Here is a 17,790-nt window from a genome sequence, read left to right on the forward strand (position 1 = left end):
AACAAATACTTTGCCATAAAGGGCCCTTTTGTGAACAGGGCTAAGTTGCTGCTGATACATACCTCCACGTGGTCTCCAGCCATTCTGTGTTGGTCATTGTTACAGAATAGTGTGCTAAAACCTGGTGTCTGTAGGTGCCATGGGACAATACAGTAGGGGGATGATGGCAGTATTAGTATGTGAAGCCTGAAGAAGGATCCTATCTGTTGAGCACCCAGAGGAGAGTAGAAGGAGTGGAGCCTTATGCTACTTATAAATGGGGAGTGGCAACTTCCAGGAAGAGTGAAAGAGGCAAGAGAGGGAGGTGTGCCACCTCCATTTTGGGCACAAAGGCCAGGAAGATGTGCTTTCAAGTACTAATGGCGATGTGTGATTAGTACTTAAGCTGTGATTTTTGACTGGATGTAGAATTGGAATGTGTCAGGTCAGTGGAGGCTGTGCAGGCTGCACTGTAACTGCTTGTAGCTGGAACGGCTTTTGGATAATGCTGTTTAGATTGCCTGGCAAGTCAGGGCCCAGGTGTTGGACTTCCGAGCATCTTTACAGCCTGTCTAGTAGTAAAGTAGCTAAGAGCAGTTTTATGTTTGGGCTAAAAATAGTATTTTGTTTAGATGAGAATTTAATAACTTCTGCTTTTTTGTTCCAGATTGGAACAAAGACATTAAAAATATTATTTCTTAATCCAAGTAAGAATGTCTGGAAGGACTAAGGTAGGAAGCAGACATATCAGTCCTAGTAACTCCAGTATGAATTCTCAGATGTTTAGAGTAAATACTAGGCTTTGTTTCATGTGTAGGAATTTTTAAAATCTAGCGTCAGACTCTGACAGAAAGGCTCAATCCAGACTTACTATTTTTTTTAAATCTACCAAATAAAGTATTCATTGTGGAATTCTTCCAAATCCAATGTCTTTTGAAGTTAATTTTGTCAAGCAGATTTTAGCTTTTTATTGTATGTTTTTAATGACTGTTCAGAACACATGGAAGCTGGTTTCTGTCTAGAGGACAACTAGTTTTAAGATAGTGCTGCTGATGTCTCTGTGTGACTTCTGTGTCTCTGAGGAGGAGCATGGAATGAAACAGAATTTTTAGCTTTCATATGTGGCATCTTAAGATTAAGCTTCTGGATGCAGAAATGTGTCTCTACCTAAAATAATATCTTGCAGTTACTTTTACTTCTCTATTCCTTGAAGGACCAATCCGTAATGGAAATAAATCCCTTAAATTTCAGATACTTTACACTTCGAGGCCCTCATATTTCTACTTTATGGGGTTCCGTCACTCTTATCAGCCTGGTCACAGAAGGGAGTGCATTGGCGTTTCATCTTGCAAAAGGTGCCTTTCTCAAGAATTTCACATGGTATGCAAGTTGCTTCAAAGGAACCTTTTTGCAACTTGAGTGTTGCAGAAGCAGCTGAAAGCCCGTTAATAACAATAAGTAACTGTTACATGTTTTCATATCTGGAAAATTAGGTTTGGGAACACATTTTTCCCTCTTTTAAGTGTATGCAAGGAAAAATGCAAGCATTTTGCCACTGAGAGGCTTCCCTAAAGTGAAGGAAAGAATGACCTAGGTTTTAAATTTCTGTGCTCTGGTTTGCATCCCGGAGTGGACTCTCTTAACTGCTGTACAAGATGGCTGGGCCATGGCTCTGTTCTGCGGAGGGTGCTAAGCTCCACCTCTGATGCCTGGTTGAGAGTAACAAAGACAAACCTGTGAGGACAGGTGATGGAGGATTGCATAGTGCTTGAAAAGTCTTAAAACCTCTATGTTGTTTCTGGTGCTAGTATTTGGTAATAGCCAGTGGAGTTCAAATCTCACACCTGGATACCACGGAAAAAGTAAGTAGATCTCTCTTCCCCGCCTGTCCCCCCCAGTACTTTTTCGTCTGACCTACCCAGCCTTTCAATGGCTAACATGGGGCCCAACTGCAAATTTAAAGCTCCTTCCAAAGAGATTTCACTTATTTTTGTATCATAAGAGATGCTAACTTCGTGTCCCAGTATTCAGTTTGAGAGGGTAGCTTTATGCTCACTGTTTCCTTCTAAAAATAATTAATAAACAGACAAGCTTGAGAAACTAAGCGGAGGTTCTTGCTTTTCTTGGGAATCTTGCCTTTTGAATCAGTTTTGCATCAGCATCGTTAGACGTATTTCAGGACATCACAGTATATGGGCAGGGAGTATATGGAGAAAATGTGGGGAAACTTCAGTGTCTTTATGAAGTGTGCAACCCTTAGTTGTTTAACCAACTGTTGCTTGCTCTTTGGGATGTTTACTACTTTTTAAAGATCTTACTGGGAGTGATGTAAAGCTGATGGAGGATGAGGATGGGTAACAGGCAGCCGTCTCTACGCTAGATAAATGGGCTATCAGGCTGAACAAGGCCTACCTGGATAGTACCATGTATATGGCAAGAAAGCTGCCTTAACAGCAGGAGGGAAAATTGAAAGCTACTGAAAGGTGAACAGAGCAACCAGATATTATGAGGGCAGGTAAATGGGAAGTTTTAAAGACTGGAAGGTATGGGGTAGGAGGCAGGGAGAAGGTAGATGTTTTTTGCTTCGGAGAACCCAGTTTAATTGAAGTCAGAATACACATATCTTCATGTCCTGCCTATTTTCTTTCAGAGGTTGTTCACTTTTCTTTATTTTTCATTAGGTGGCCTACTTGAAAACAGCAACTAACCTTATTCTGTATCTGCTTATGTGACAATGATCACTTCAGTTTTCTTAGGAAACGAGGCTGGGGGGGGGGGGGGGGGGGCTTTGAAAAAAAAAAGGGGGGGGAATCTTAGTTCAGTAGTTTGACCAGCAAGCTTAGGAGTGCGGCAGAGATTATGCATTATCATTGAACCCACTAGTCTGCCTCAGAAAAGAGCAAAAGACATCCTTCGGCAGCTAGGTTAGATAACGTTTTCTTACATGGATGTTTTCTCCCAAGTTCTGGTGTTGTTTCAAGTCCTCTTTTCTTCCAGTGCTTTTCTGTTATCACTTCTGGGATTTGTTTGTTTGTTTGTTTTTGGTTTTCCCTATGTAAATATCTAGTTAGTCTTTAACTCTGGATGAGTTTTGGGGTTTCAGTGATAGTGTCCTCCTTCAGTTTCAAATTTGCTATTATTCTTCAGTTTTGTTGGATATTTTCCTATTCTAGTGTTTCAGACAGAAAGGAAAAAAAGACTTTCCATTATGTCTTCTAAGTACTGCTCATTATATTTGATATCTTTGTAATATTTTCTTTGTAAGTAATACTCTTAATTTCAGACTCCATGTAATGATTTTTCCTACATTTCCTATATTTTTTTCCCTTCTATTTTAGTGTCTGTAATGTATTTCTTAGCAGGCAGGGAAAATACCAGATATAACACTTTGTATGGGAGTAAATTACTGATTTATGGTATTGATGTTACAATAATTTCTGCATGACACTTCATTCTATTTTTATGAATACTAAACATTTTATATAGATTTTGATATATCGTCACATAACTGTCTACAATGTGCCTGCTTTCGCTTCTAGACTTGATGAAGTTGATTTACATTCCAGTAACAAGGTTAGTTTCTATTTCTCCTTCAGTGTGCCTTTTTAGTTTAAACTAATTTTCCATTAGTTTACCAAGGATGCTACTTGTTTGAAATACCTGAAGATGGTCATGAGCTTAGTCTTCTGCAGTCTTTCAGCCTGTCCTTGCTTTTTGAAGTGCAGTTACGCCTCAGTTAAGTATTGCATACGTTTCCAACTAGCAGCATTAAATGCTGTAACAGCTAACAGGTCAGTTACTTCAGTATTAAGGTCACTGTAAATTCTGGAACACACAGTATTTGTGCCTCAAACTTATTTTCTTTGTTTAATTTTGTTCTAGCAAAGTAGTAAGTACTACATGGCATGCTATGCCAAACAATACTAATGTGGTTATTTTTAAGTAAGTTTGTTGGCACTAAAACACGGAAGTAAAATTCAAACAAAGATGACTGCAGTTGGAACGAAACCCACTTGTCTCTTTTATTGGAGGTGGTGTTTGGCAAGTAGGTCTGGATCCCAGAAGTAGTTCTGTACTGTAGTAGTTCTGTAATCAAGCCTGCATGTGGAAAGAAATAAAAGGGGCACTTGGTAAATGTTGGGTGTCATTGTGTGGAGGCTTTCTCTTCGGTCCTTACCAGATTTTCTCTTCCCCCTTTCTCTCTCTTATGTCACATGTTCCCTTCCTGTTTCCAAATCGCTGAACTGGTATGCTGCTTACCAATGAAAGATTCTGCTTCTGTAAAGATCATCTTAAATTCAGTTTTTGTTCTGCCTATTGTCATCTCGCTTATCCCCATCTTTAAATGCTATGTAATGCTGCCCACCTGTTTAAAAACTGTAGTTTCCACCACATTTTAAAATTTAAATGGCTTTTATATTTAAATTGAAATTTCAGAGCAATAATGCTTCTGTTGTGTTAGAGCTAGGAGCAGGAGACAAAAAGAAAGCTCTATTCTGAATATTCCCACACATCTTTTCCCTGAAATGCTACAGCTGTTTTATCCCTTCATAAATCTTTAATCAGAGGATTTCAATACTTAATTACAAAAAAAATTTAACCTCGCATCATTCATTTGCTGTCAGCCAGTATTTGCCTTATTATGTGGATAAGCTAGGTGTTAAGGGACTAAGTGATTTTTGCAAAATGGCATGGCGAGCCACTGGCAGCCTTTAAAACTCCTGGTTTATAAGCCTGTAATCTGCTGACTTGACACTAACGTTCTTTTCAGCTGGCAAATCAAATGGAAACACCCTAAATCCTGGCTGGGACTAAGGAGAATTATTCTGAGATGAGAATTCCTGCACAAATGTGTTAATGCTGTGATTATCAGTGTCAAGGAGGCACAAAATAAAAAATGAGTAAATATACAGGATAGAAAGGTAAGTGCTTTAGAGATGTGCACACAAGATGACTCATCAGGTCCAACCCCAGCAGTGTAGCAGAATGACTTATACGGCCCTCAACAGCTGTGGCAGTAGGGATGAAAGCTATCAGTATCCTAACATTCCTGATGAGGCGGCAGGGAAAGGTGACTTGGACAGGCTTCGGTAGAGTTTTCCCTTCCCCTCACATGCACACAACTTTTTTTGCTGTTACCTGTGTGGTTTTTGAGAGTTGTGGGTTTTGGAGTTAATGTTCCATGGTAGAGATGAGAGAGATTACGTTTATAAAAGCTGCTTTTTCAAGTCTGTTTGTAAAAATTCAGCGGATACCACATCATCATTTGTGCTTGAATTGCCTTTTCAAGCTTTTTCTTTACAGCCAGGAGAGGTATACAAATTTCTGCAAAATGATGTGCCCAGAAGCTTGCTTGTTTTTTCCAGATATATCAGTTGGGCTAATAAAAAAAAATTACTTCTCTGGGCAAACTGTGCTGTCTTTGTGTTATCCTGACATTTTTATAGGACTTCAGAAATTGGTGCCGTGTGCAGTGACCTATGGTATCTGCATATTCTTCTGTGTGCAAGTGTACATTGCATTTATTGTGTAAAACGGCCTGTGATTCCCCAAGTTGTAGCTGGTGGGAACAGTTAATTACTTGACTGAGCTCTATGTGTGACAGTGTGCAGAGCTAATTAATAAGCATTCCCCTTTTTTTGAGGACCGAGCCCTTATTCTTTAGCCTGTGATTGTTTTGGGGTTTTTTCCCTTACTGTTCTATCTCCATTTGAAATGTTTTTACATGTTTCACAAATAAACCACTCTTTTTTTACACCTTGACAGATAATAGTTAGGCAATGTAAAACATCACAGTGCTGTTAAAACACTGTAAAAACAGTTATGAAAAAGAAGCTAAACATTTCATTGGGATCAGATTTAGTTTCAGATGTAAGATACATTTAAGGTAGAAGAATAAGCTCCCATTCTTTTCCATCAGACTTTTAAAAGTACCTAGAGTAGTGACAAAGTGACAATAGTGACAATGACTGAGATGTTGATTATAAACTTGTGATAAAGCAAGTGAAACCGATTCAGTCTTTTTCCAAAACTGAGAGACAATAAAATAATGCGAGAGTAAATAATGTCATGGGGTAGAGGTATTAAATTCAACATTTTAATGTTTCCCGGTGCAGCTAGCACAGCTAATGAAATAATTTTAAAATCTGTTTTATTTAGTATTTTGCTTAAACTAAGCAAGTCTTCATGTGAGGGCACTGTACACCTTCTTTAAGAGTAGTATAGGTAAATAATAATTTAAGTCTATTTGACATTAGGCATGCCACTGGGCTACACTGTGGCTACTCACATGTCTTCCTGCTTTCCAGTTGTCTTTTCCTCCCCTGAGGAAGGCATGCCCAAATAAACTTTCACGTAACTTACATTGTACAGTATATCAAAAGAAATCTCACTTTTGATATTTCTTTGATTTAAGCTGTAGTAAAATACTACAGGAATGCATGCACATAATTTTATTTCTATATTCAGTAGCTTAAATAATGTAGTTTAAGATTCCACCTCCTATCCTTCCCTCCTGCTTTCCCATAGTTAAGAGTGTAGCATGATAGGATTCTTTTTTAGCAGGGAAAAACTCCACATGATTTTTCATACTACTGTAATGTGCAATGCAATCTGATGTTGCTTATGAAACAGCAGTATGCACCGTGCATTTAATTGAAATTTTCAGAACGAATTTTTGTCAGGAGGTTCAAGGTCACGGATCTCATGCATTTTCAAGGAAATTCTTGTCATGGGCTGAAATTGTTTCACCTGCAGTCTGGATCTTCATTAGCTGATAGGAGGGATTTGCGGCATTGGCAGTAAGTTCTGCTGGTTGCTGGCTGGCTGCCAAAAGCAGGGCTGCTGTTTAAGACAGCAGGTCTCTCTGCCTTTCGCCAGCCTGAAAGGCACTGTGTTTTCAAGAAGAATGCGGTGCAGGATTTTATGTCGAGTCAAAAACGACAGGCTGTCCTTGCTTTACTGAAACAATTGCATGTATATGATTTCGTAGTACGTGATGTCATGAGGGTGTTGGCTTTTAGGAATTTCACTATTGAGGAAGGAGTTTGAAATGCAGGCAGAATCTTCAAGACCTTCGAATATGCACTTGGGTTTTTTTTAGTTAGCTTGGAACAAATGTACAGATGGATACATGCATACATATTTTTTTGTAAGGAATTAACATATGGAATATAGAAGCTATTTAAGTGGATACAAAACCTGAAGGCGATGTCGAGTCAGTCTGGATTTTCAAACTCTGTTCCTCTACTGGGATATCCATTCTACCAGGTGTCATGCAGGTATATCGTGTTTTAAGTTTTATCTTTTAATGCACTTGCATATGGAGCTGTAGCATGATGCTTGTGTTAACAGAGTTTTGTTTCCATTTCTTTGTTCTCTGAAAAAAATTACGAAATCAGAGAATTAAGAAGCTGAAAAACATAAATACAGTTTTATAATGCTTTGTGCCTGACTTTATAATGCATTTATTTAAAGCAAATATGTTTTGTTTCTAAACATACTAAATGTTTTGAGAGTTTTTCTAACTGGAAAAATGAAGTTGTAACCCTGGAGATTTTTCAAGTGAGTTATGTATTCAGATATTTCAGTCATTTATTAGGAACCAGATATCTACAATGTTGAGAATTGGAAATTATACGGATTTCTAGAAACATGAATAATTTTAAGTCTTTTCATGCAGAATTGCCTAAGGTAGATTAACAAAAGTACTTACTGTCATTATGCTTTTAAGACAATTCACAAAAAATGTGCACATGTAGAAAGGTGATAAATGATAGCATTTTGATAAAGCTTAATCATACAAGCTTCTTAGTGTTTTATCTTTTTGATTCACAGTCCTATTTTATTAAAAATCCTTCCTTCTGAGAGTGCTATATAACAGTTTTCTAGTGAATGGGTTGGATTCTAACCATGAAATTACTGTTCCTGCTGTGGAATACTGTAATATTGCATAATAATTAAAGGGAATGAGTTACAATACTTCTTTGGCTGAAAGACCTCAGGTTTCTGGCACACCTTAATAAAGGAATGTAATCTCTGTTTATTGTGTCTAAATCTGAAGTCCCTGCCTCTCATGCTGCAACAATAACAGAGGGAGGGGAAAATGGGAGTTGGAACAAGAGTTTTGTGCTATTACTCATCTTTCTGTAACACATTTGAAGAGTAGGATAAGAGAATAAGTTAATTGTTAACATGTTCAAATCCAGAGAATGGATCTGACAAATAATCTTCATAAACTGAAGCGTATACAGTGGTACGGATTAGTTTTGTAAGGCTGCAGTGACAGTCATCTCTGAATAGAAACAAAAGTGGTTCTGCATAGTGTTCATTTAACCACTTTTCTGTGTGTTTCTTGAAATGAATTCCTGCACTTATTTGCATATTTGTACCTCTGTAGCATTACCGGGCTGTCTGGTCAAAGGTACCAGTAGGGTTTCATTTGAAACCAGAGTTAGCCATTTAGAGGTCAACCACAATGATTGCTCATGGTTGTTGTCCTTTGGCCTAACTTTGGAGGATGCTGAAGTCTAGCAGCCTTTCTCCTTTTTTCTGGCCTTTTTTTGGGATAATAGGCATGAATAAGCTGGAAATTAAAGATGACAGAAATTCAGTAAATAGCAGCTGATGTAAAAGCCTTCTCTTCCCAAAAGTACATTAGGTGCTTAGTCAAACGCACTCCTTTTCACCCCTGCTCCCTAAAATCTAAATGACCAGAGCCTACGACCCATCTCCCTGGTTTCCACAGTGACCTTCTGGACAGAATGAAGGTGTCGTGAGTGAGCTCCAAGTCCTCACCTTTCTGTTGTGAAAAGAGATAGATGGAAGTTCCTGAACGTTTGGATCCCTGTTGTTTAACTGCATTTTGTTTTTTAATTCTCTCCTCTCTGTTTCTTGCATGTTTTTAAATAGTTATTCTGCATTTCAATGAAGCCTGTGTTTAATAATTTTCAGATTAAATAGTTTCTGTGGTGTGCAACCAATATCATTAAATCCTATTTTAGGTATGTAGAATTGGGTGGACTTACTTCCTTTCATCACTAAGTCATCCTGACTTTGCGACTCTATTTTTGTTCTGGTACCTATAAAGAGAAATTCTTTACATTGTGTACAATGTATTGACAGCTCCAACTATGTAAAATTAATATTCCTGCAGTCATTTTAGAGCTCATCCCCAGTGCAGAATTTTCCTTCCGAATAGTAACATACGTCCGTTTCTGTCTGGGAAGTAACATATAGCTTACAGAGACAGGACTGAATTAGGGTTTTTATTCCACTCGGGTTGCCATATTCTGGTGAGTGAACATTTTCCAGTAAAATAAATAGGCAGTGAGACTACTGTTCATCATAATTGGTTTGTGATCTCTGTGGAGTGGGGAGGGTTAGTATACATTATGCTAAGTTTGTATGTTGGCGGAGACATTAATCTGATACGGTTTGCATCTGGAATGGCATAAAGTCTTGAACAGAGTTCTGGAAAAGCTCTGTCTTCAGGAAACTTTGCCTTTTATGTAGACAAGATTAATTTTCTAGAGATCAGAATTATCATTGGAATTGCATGGTGTTTGAAATGGATTGTGTTTTCTCTTACACATAAAGAGTAATAGTTTTGGTATGATTTTTGTGGAAATGCGGTCTGAAGTATTGGTGATAACTTGTTCTGGAGGAGTGTGCAATCTGCGCTTTGTTCACTTACGGTTTTCTAAAGATTGCTCGGGACATTGTTTGTATTTTATCTTGGAGATGGCCAAGATACAGTCTCCAAAACTAGGTCGCTCAGGGTGGTGTGGTCTCTTGGTTGGCTGTGAATTACGGAATTGCATCAATCAGGAGTTCATCTTGGGGACTGTGTTTTTGAGCCATATGGTAACTCATTTTTGGTGTCCATGGAATGAAGAATTGGAGTTTCTTGGGAACTTTTTCATATTTTGAAAAAATTTACAGATTGATAGAATTTATGTTGAGATTGATAACAAATTTCTTGTTGTTTCTTTTATGGCACAACATAAGAGATCTGCTCTAGATATTAGTTGTAGAAAATACTCCATGTGATAGAAAAACACTTTCTCAAGTAATTCATAGTCTTTGTTTTTTACAGATTTGGTATTTAGTATAGAAATTCAAAGAAAATATTACCATCTATGATTCCTGTACTTTAAGATAAGTAGCAGCAAATGTAAAATTAGTGTTGGTGGTTAAACTTTAAATGGTAGCCAAAACATGCAAGTAAACCTGCCATGTGCCATCTTACAGTGGCTAGAATGGCATTAGCCAGGTAGCTTGCATTTTTTCACTTGCTTAATGTTGTAATGTTAGTTTTGTTTGACATATTATATAGCATAGAAGGAAGTGTGTTCAAAAGTCTTTGAAAATATGCTTATAACGCTTTGATTTTCATAAGCTTAATCAGTAGAGATTAAGAACAAAGTTTTCTCTGGTAGAGCTTGCAAAGGCTGCGCTTCTGTCTTTTTCCCAGTTACCCTGGTATGGCAAGAGACCTTTTTTGTAAGAACATATGCTATTTCTCATTGCTTTAGGCTCCTAGAGGAGAAGATGGTAGCCTTATGAGTTTTTCTTTGGCAGAGAGAAGAGGAAGAGATCTAGTGTCCTAGCCATGTTTGACAAGGGAAGACAGAGCTTTCAGCTCCATTGGGATATTAGCAGTCTGTAGCCATTTTAGAAAACAGTCATTGTTCTTATGTTTGCCTCAAAAACACACATTCAAAACCAGTTTTGAGTAGGAGGAGTTACATCTCTTTCCTCACACAGAAACGTGAGATAATACAAAACCCAACCCTGTCTCAGCTATGGAGCAATTACTAGTGTTTCTGTAATGTAGTTGGAGTTCTGCTGATGGACTGTGATACTTTTCATACGAAGATTCCTCTTTAGAAAGAATCTTCTTGTTTCTGACACAAATGCAGAGGGGTCAGGACATGGGTGTTCCGCATAGTTCAGAGATCTTATCATTTTCAGTAGTTACATTCAAAGTAGCAAAACAGTTTCTACGGTTTATCAGGGCTGCCATAGCCCTTTGGCCTAACTGGTATCGGAACCTTCTGCAGCCCTTTTGTAATACTGGAATTTCATCTCCTAGGAAAGTTGATGGAAACCATGTTCACAACAAAAGGCTGCTGTTCAGATCAAGATTTCCTTGGAATCGCGCATGCTAAAAAAGAAAAGGGGAAAAAAAAAAGGTATCTAGTGGGGGAGAGTGAAAACTTGTAATTTTGTGAATTCAAGATGAGTCAATTGCATCTGTGCAGTTGATTCCAAATGCAGTAATGCAGATCCCATCCAGTCACAGCAATATCGTAAATAAGCTATTATAGAAACTAAGCAACAAATTTACAGTGCTTAACTATGGAAAGAGAAGAGATCTTGCAGCATTAAGATGCTGCTTTTCCTTTGAGGAGGGAGCCACTGCCCACTTCAAATGTCGGTCTTTCGTTATCATCCATTTCTTAAATTTAAAAAAAAAAATGCTGCTGTATTTTAGATAGGGGAATAAATCTTCATCCCCTCCATGTTGTAGAGTGTTAGGAGAAAGCGAGTGCTTTTAAAGAAATAAAGCAATTACTGAGTTTTCTTTGTAGCATAACCTGACAAGTTTGTAGCATAATCTGACAAGTTTAGTTAAACTAAAATCTTTGAGAAATAATGAGGTCAGGCAAACAGCAATCAAGAATAACAAAAAATATATTAAAATATTTGTTTGTTTGGTAGCGTTAACCAAACTCCTGGGTAACTATTTAATGTTGTTGTTCTGAATATTCAGCAATATGCATGTGTATGACAGGGATTTACAATTGCATTTTTCTTGGAATAACTAAATTGGTTGAGCAAAACTTCCTGTATTTTTTGTTCTTTGTTGGTTCAGAGCTGTTCCCTTTCCCCTGTAGGGAGGAGGAGAAAGGAGAGGGCAGAGTTTTTGACAAAATTGACAAAATATATGCAAGAACGTGGTATGCTAAATTTGAGCTGGCCTTAGAAGCTGTTTCCCCGTAGAATTTGATTTTTATGTGTGCCTACAATAAAATGTAGCTTTCATATTGGGAAAGGGAGATCAGTCTCTGCTTTCTAGATGGATAATTCCTTTTTCAGGACTTGGGAAGAACTAGTGAAGAAAGCTGGTGCTGCTATCACTAGCTATCTCCTTTATGTCTAAAAAGGAATATATTAAATTCAGAGTTAAGTAAGAGAGGGAACGATCAAAATCTGAAGAAGACAGTTCAGTTTTATATATTTTATCCTCTGCAATATTTAAAATGTAGGCAGGCTGTTTTTATGTTAAAATGGTTTAAACATTATGTAATTACTTTACAGGCAAATGTAAAGATTGCTTTTAAGCAAAAAAACCCCTTTTTTTTCCGAGGAGCCTCATGATTAGAATGTCAGCAGTTATTTGGGCTTGACAGAACAAACAACCCATTAAAAAGCTTCACATAATAAAAAGTAACTCATTAAGCAAGATTGAACTTGAAAAAAGAGTTTTGCTTGGAGGGAATAAATCTTAAGTACAGCCCTCTCTCTGAGAAGACAGAATGATAGCAAAGCTTTTAAAGACAAGGCAGGTTGCAAGACCACCATCTCTAAATTTTGTCCAGGAGATACAAGCACAAAATCGTGAGTGAGAGATGTTGATTAAGGTGTGGACTGGTGGTGTGGTTCCTGTGCAACTTTCCTCAGTTGCTTCCTTGCAAAAGTGGGGCTGGCTAAGAATGCTTTTCTTACAAAATGCCTCTAGTATGGGAAGTCTCTTCTCTCTGCCTTATTCCTACCTTCCCCTCCCCACCCCTTTCTTCCTCACTCTATTTTATTCACTTTTTTGTTTGTATGTTTTTTTTAAATCTCCCCTATTCTGTCATATCTGAACTGGAAATGAAAAGCTTTAGCCCTGAGTGAGTGGCCAGTAGATCAACTCAGTCCCACACGTGGCTCCCTTGTGATCTACGGGACCAACTGTGAAACTGCGAATGTCTTGATGCTGTCCCGGTGTTAAACTGAGCACTTGTGAAACTGTTGGCAGTGGTACGTCACTAGTTTTGCCTGTGTTGAGTTATATTGGGTATTGCCTTCTTTAGGCATGTGTGTCACTTGTGGCTTGCTCAACGCACGTTACCTTCTGGCTCCTCAGGTCCCCTTCCACATTCCTAGCGTGGCTTAGGTTAGCTTGCTGGTAAGGGTGTAATCAGATGAATGCATGGCAGATTGCAACAATTCATTATAAATCATTCTGTCAAGAAAGAGGAAACTGAGGAAAAAAGTGAGCATTATGATAATGTTATCTATTAAGTGTCTTTAAAAGGAGACAAAAGTATAAACTGCATATGATGCAAAGCAATAGCTCTGATGTGTATTACTTACTTTTTTAATTAATTCTGACTAAAACTTTGAATATTTCTTTTTGTTTATTTTGTGATATCTGGTATTTCAAGCTCTTATGTACAGAAATGTAGTTGTAGTTGTTCTACTAATGACTTTGATATTTGGCCAGCAGAACCAGTTACAAGAAGTTCTGTGTTACTTTTTTCTTAACAGCTATTTTCTAATATATGCTTCATTATTAAAAAAAAAAAAAAGAACATGTCTAGTGTAACTAGAGATTCACATGTCAAATCTTTTGTACTTTCGTTATTCTGAGGATTTCGGCATGAAAGGGCAGTTTGTTTCTTTATTTTTGGAATGTTGTGCATTATTTCTGGTGGTTTAGAGGAATTTGTGCATGTGTGTGTTCTGAAACAAAATTGCTCTGTTGGTATAAATATACACTAACTTGGTTTCCTGAATGATGATGGTTGTTCAGAATTCTGTTCAGTTCCTCTCTTCTTTCCGTTACCATTTCTGCCTCAGCAGTTGACTAATCTACTTATGGAATTAAGTTAATGAATTATCGTAGTTCTTAGTTCAGTAGTGTGCTTCCCAAGATTTACACTGTGATTGCTTCTCTTAGAGCTGAAGCTGCCTGGATACCTCTTGGATCCTTTTAAAATCCTTACAGGGATGTGTCTGGAGGTTTTCTGAGATTTACTTGGTGTGTTTGGGGGTCCAGGTTATGCAGCAAAACGTATGTCAAAGAACCATCCTACAACGCTGAGAGTTTACACTCTTAATACATTGGTTTTGAAATTAAATATGGAAACCAACTTTGTGTCTTAGAAATTGAGCATAGAGAGAAATACTGTTCCTCCTAGTAAACATAAAGGAAACATTGACTTGTAATAATTCCTGCAGTTTAAAGGATGGTCCTAGAAATGGTCCTGGTTTGCACAACATTTCGTTGATAATTTGAAAAATGTAAGCTAGGAATTTGCTACAATTTGGTTTGGAGGAAAAAAAAGTTGAAGCACTGGCAGAAAATTTGTAAGGCATAAATTTGCAAGTTTCTTCTTTATGCAAATTCAAAACTTATTAAATCAGAAATGAGGGCATTGCAGAAGCTTAAAAGTTATTTTAAAAACAATTAACTATAGGAAAATTATAACCAATATAGTGATTTATGTTTAAATTTGAATAAGTGTCAGCTAATATTTGAATTATAACAAATTGTTAAATATAGATAATATCTATGCAAATAAGATGTAGATTATATTTAGTCCCACTTTTTATGCTGTTATTTTGGCAGGTGTATGATTTATGACATTGTTAATCCAGTTTTATGAGTCCTGCAATTCATTTGAAGGACATCTTCCTGCAGAAAAAGAGCATAAATCTGAGCACTTAATAAATGGATACTTATATATTCCATTTTTAGATTTTTTGCAAAAAATAGACTACTTCTTTCTCACGTGCTGAGGAGAGCCATCTTAAATTAAAGACACTTATTTGAAACAGACGGCCAGTCCTGTTGACGTGTAAATGCCTCTATACACTGCTGAGATGACTGCAATGCAGATAATGCTGATGGTGTGAGGCTTTTCAAAATTTACATCAGGTTTTCAGCTCCTGCAGGAGGTTTCATTTACTCATAACTTTAGGTAAGGACTAATCATCTGCTGAAGACAAACAATTACAGTGGAGAAGATTGTAATGGCTGGGACTATGACCTCATGTGGGGAGGGTGCCAGGGCACTGCATAACCATGCTGCTTCCCTGGCACGTCTCTCTCGGATACGATTTGCCCCAAGTGACAAATCAGATGGCACAGAGCGCGTTCTCAGAAATGAAGACTGGTGTCATTTTCAGACGTCGTCGTGCGTTAGTCTCTTTCCTTGGGAACTCTTGGACGTTGTACTATTAAGTTTTGCTTGCTGTGACATTACTGACATTAGTTCTGTCTTCCCTGTGACTACTGCCTCCTCCTGAAGTGGGACAGCACCTCTGCTGTTTTCTTTTACTCTCGAAATTCCAACTGTGCCTGCACTTTGCTGCCCCTTTCCCTAAAATGTTGAAGACCTGCCCCTTTTCCCTTAGGATTCACAGAGCCTATGTCAGAGGTCTTGTCTCTCTGCAGGGTTATTGTAACTTCATAGAGCTGTAGCACTTTCCTCCTCTTCCCATATAAGTAATCCACATTTTACCTACTGCTTTAACTACATCATCCGTTTAAAAAATCCGTTTCTTGGCTCTCCTGTTAAACCGCATCAAGTTCAAGCTTGTCTTTCTTGCTTTAAGATGTGTCATTAGCTCTGTCCCCACTCTGGTTTCTTACCAGGTTACTCCCTCTGTTTAAGTCTATTCAAATGTGGCTGTAGTAAAAATGATTTGTTATATGCTTGTCTGCTGTTGACTAGGTAAGGTTTCTAGATTTGAAATACGTCCTGGTTTACAGAATTTGTAACTTTTGGTGTGTAAGAGTAATTATTCATTTAGTACTATTCTGAAAACTTGTCTGTCTTGTCTTTCTCAGCCTATTTTGGCTTTACTGATTTCCCTCCCCTCCTCCCGTCCCCTTTCAGGTAAAAGCTAGAGTGTTTCCCTTCGTTACAGACATTCTGTCCTTTCCATTGCTCTAAAAGTTGCCTGAAGGAAAGTAAGAGACAAACTTGGAGCATTACCCATAATTGTGGAGTCTTTTAATTGTGCCTTTGTCTTCTGCTGGCATGATGTGAGGGAAGGTGATGTCAGAGATCCAGAAACATTGTTCACAAGAGTTTCTCTGTTGGAAATTGTTCACACTAATGAAAAGTCAGTATGTGTATATCGATTAGAGAAATGTATGTATATTGATTTGCAGGTCAACTGGATTTTAATTAGAATGATTCTCAGGTGTGTCCACAAGATACTTCTGTTGTTTTAACTCCCGCTTTTGTGAGCTGTTCTGTGATGTCTGAAGAACAGTAGCAAGTGTTGATAACAGCTTTTGGATGGGGAAAGATGCAATCAAGTTTTTGTTCCAATTCTGGCTATTCATGTGGAAACCTTACAGGCAGGTTTATTTTCTCCCTGCACTGTGTTACCGTAGATGGATAAAATGCAGAATATTTAGTACGTGGCCTCTGTCAACTTGGAATACTAAAATCTCAGTTCACAATTCAGAATTGTTCCAGTTGAGGAAAAGCAGCACCGATCTATTAATGCCTACTAAGAGTCTTTTATGTTTCTTCACTGGCAGAATGTTTTTTATTTATGGATTTATTGTTGCTGTCTGCCGGGCCTGCCTTATTTCCATGTGCTGAAGACATTAGGCAAATCTGCAGTGGATTTGCTAATGTAAACTTTTCTATTGCTATGCACCGTGGGCCTTGATTTCACTCCATTGTGCTTTCTCTCTCTATTCTTTTCTGCCCACTCTCACCCTGCCGGGTCATGATTTGCTGTATTTCAGATGGTTAAAGCTCCTAAAGATAAGCCTCTTATTTTTAAGCACAAGCTGTTCTGAAAACCTCAGTTGCTTAAATGTCATAATTTTACATGTTTTAAAACCTAAATTTTCCTAACAACTAAGCTATTGAATGTTTGTACTTAGTAAGTTTGCATAGTCTACTTACTGCAGTGATTTGAAAGAAACTTCCTGTGTAGTTTACTAATATTAACGTATATTAAAATATTCTTCCAAAATATTCTTTACTCTTTCTAGATGCAGCTTAGACTTGGGTAGAGTATGGTTTATCAAACTTCACGAGCATAGTCCCATAATCTCTCTTTTTTGTATTATGATTGTGAATTTTTAGAAGTTGAAAGCATTACAGATATGTAGTAAGTTGCAGCATTTATTCTTTTCTACTTCAATACTGGACAAGTCAGGAACTGCGATAAGTATTTGGGCTTAGGTTCTTGGAAGCAATGCTGTTGCCTAGTTAGTTCTGTAAGCAGTTGTGTCCCAATTCATGAATCCATTCTCTGCTCTGTTATTTTTAAACTATTGCCTCTTCATTGGTTGTTTTTCCAGTTGTGAATATCCTCGTGCTGTTGGTTTTTCTTGATAGTTTATTCAGTTTCTCAGTGCATCATGTATAGCATATTAAGCCCAGCTTGAATACCAGCCAGAACTTTTTTGGTGATCATTGTTAATCTGCTGATCATTGTTAAGTGCACTGACTGTGCACTTAACAGATCTGTAACTGTTAGGGCATGCGTCTCGGATCCAAGCTGTAAATGTTTATATACTTCATAGAAATCTGATGAAATACTGGCAACCTTCACTGGAGCCCAGCTGGAGGCACCATGTATTGTGCAAGCTTTTGTGGTTCAAGTTTAGAAATGTAACTCAGATGGTTGAATTAGTTTTTTCAAAGAAAGATTCCCTTTCTGGGCAGTGGAAAGAAAAACTGCTTTAGAGCAAATTTATAAACTCATATGGCATGAATTGTCCCATATGAATCTGCAGAAACTAGTTTGAATGTAAGGGTTGCTTTTATGGGGCCATTATAC

At 37.7% G+C, this 17,790-nt stretch overlaps 1 protein-coding gene across 1 annotated transcript in view; it reads left to right on the top strand.

Annotated features, from left to right (window-relative positions):
- The first annotated feature begins 7,188 nt into the window (after positions 1-7,188).
- Positions 7,189-17,790, top strand: part of LOC104076155 (pleckstrin homology domain-containing family A member 7-like) — a 95,476-nt gene continuing 84,874 nt past the window's right edge. The window contains 1 exon segment of the mRNA XM_009576919.1: positions 7,189-7,259. Within this exon segment, the coding sequence (XP_009575214.1) occupies positions 7,189-7,259 (71 nt within the window).

Source organism: Fulmarus glacialis, unplaced genomic scaffold (assembly GCF_000690835.1).
Source record: "Fulmarus glacialis isolate BGI_N327 unplaced genomic scaffold, ASM69083v1 scaffold2524, whole genome shotgun sequence".
NCBI classification, from domain to species: Eukaryota; Metazoa; Chordata; class Aves; order Procellariiformes; family Procellariidae; genus Fulmarus; species Fulmarus glacialis.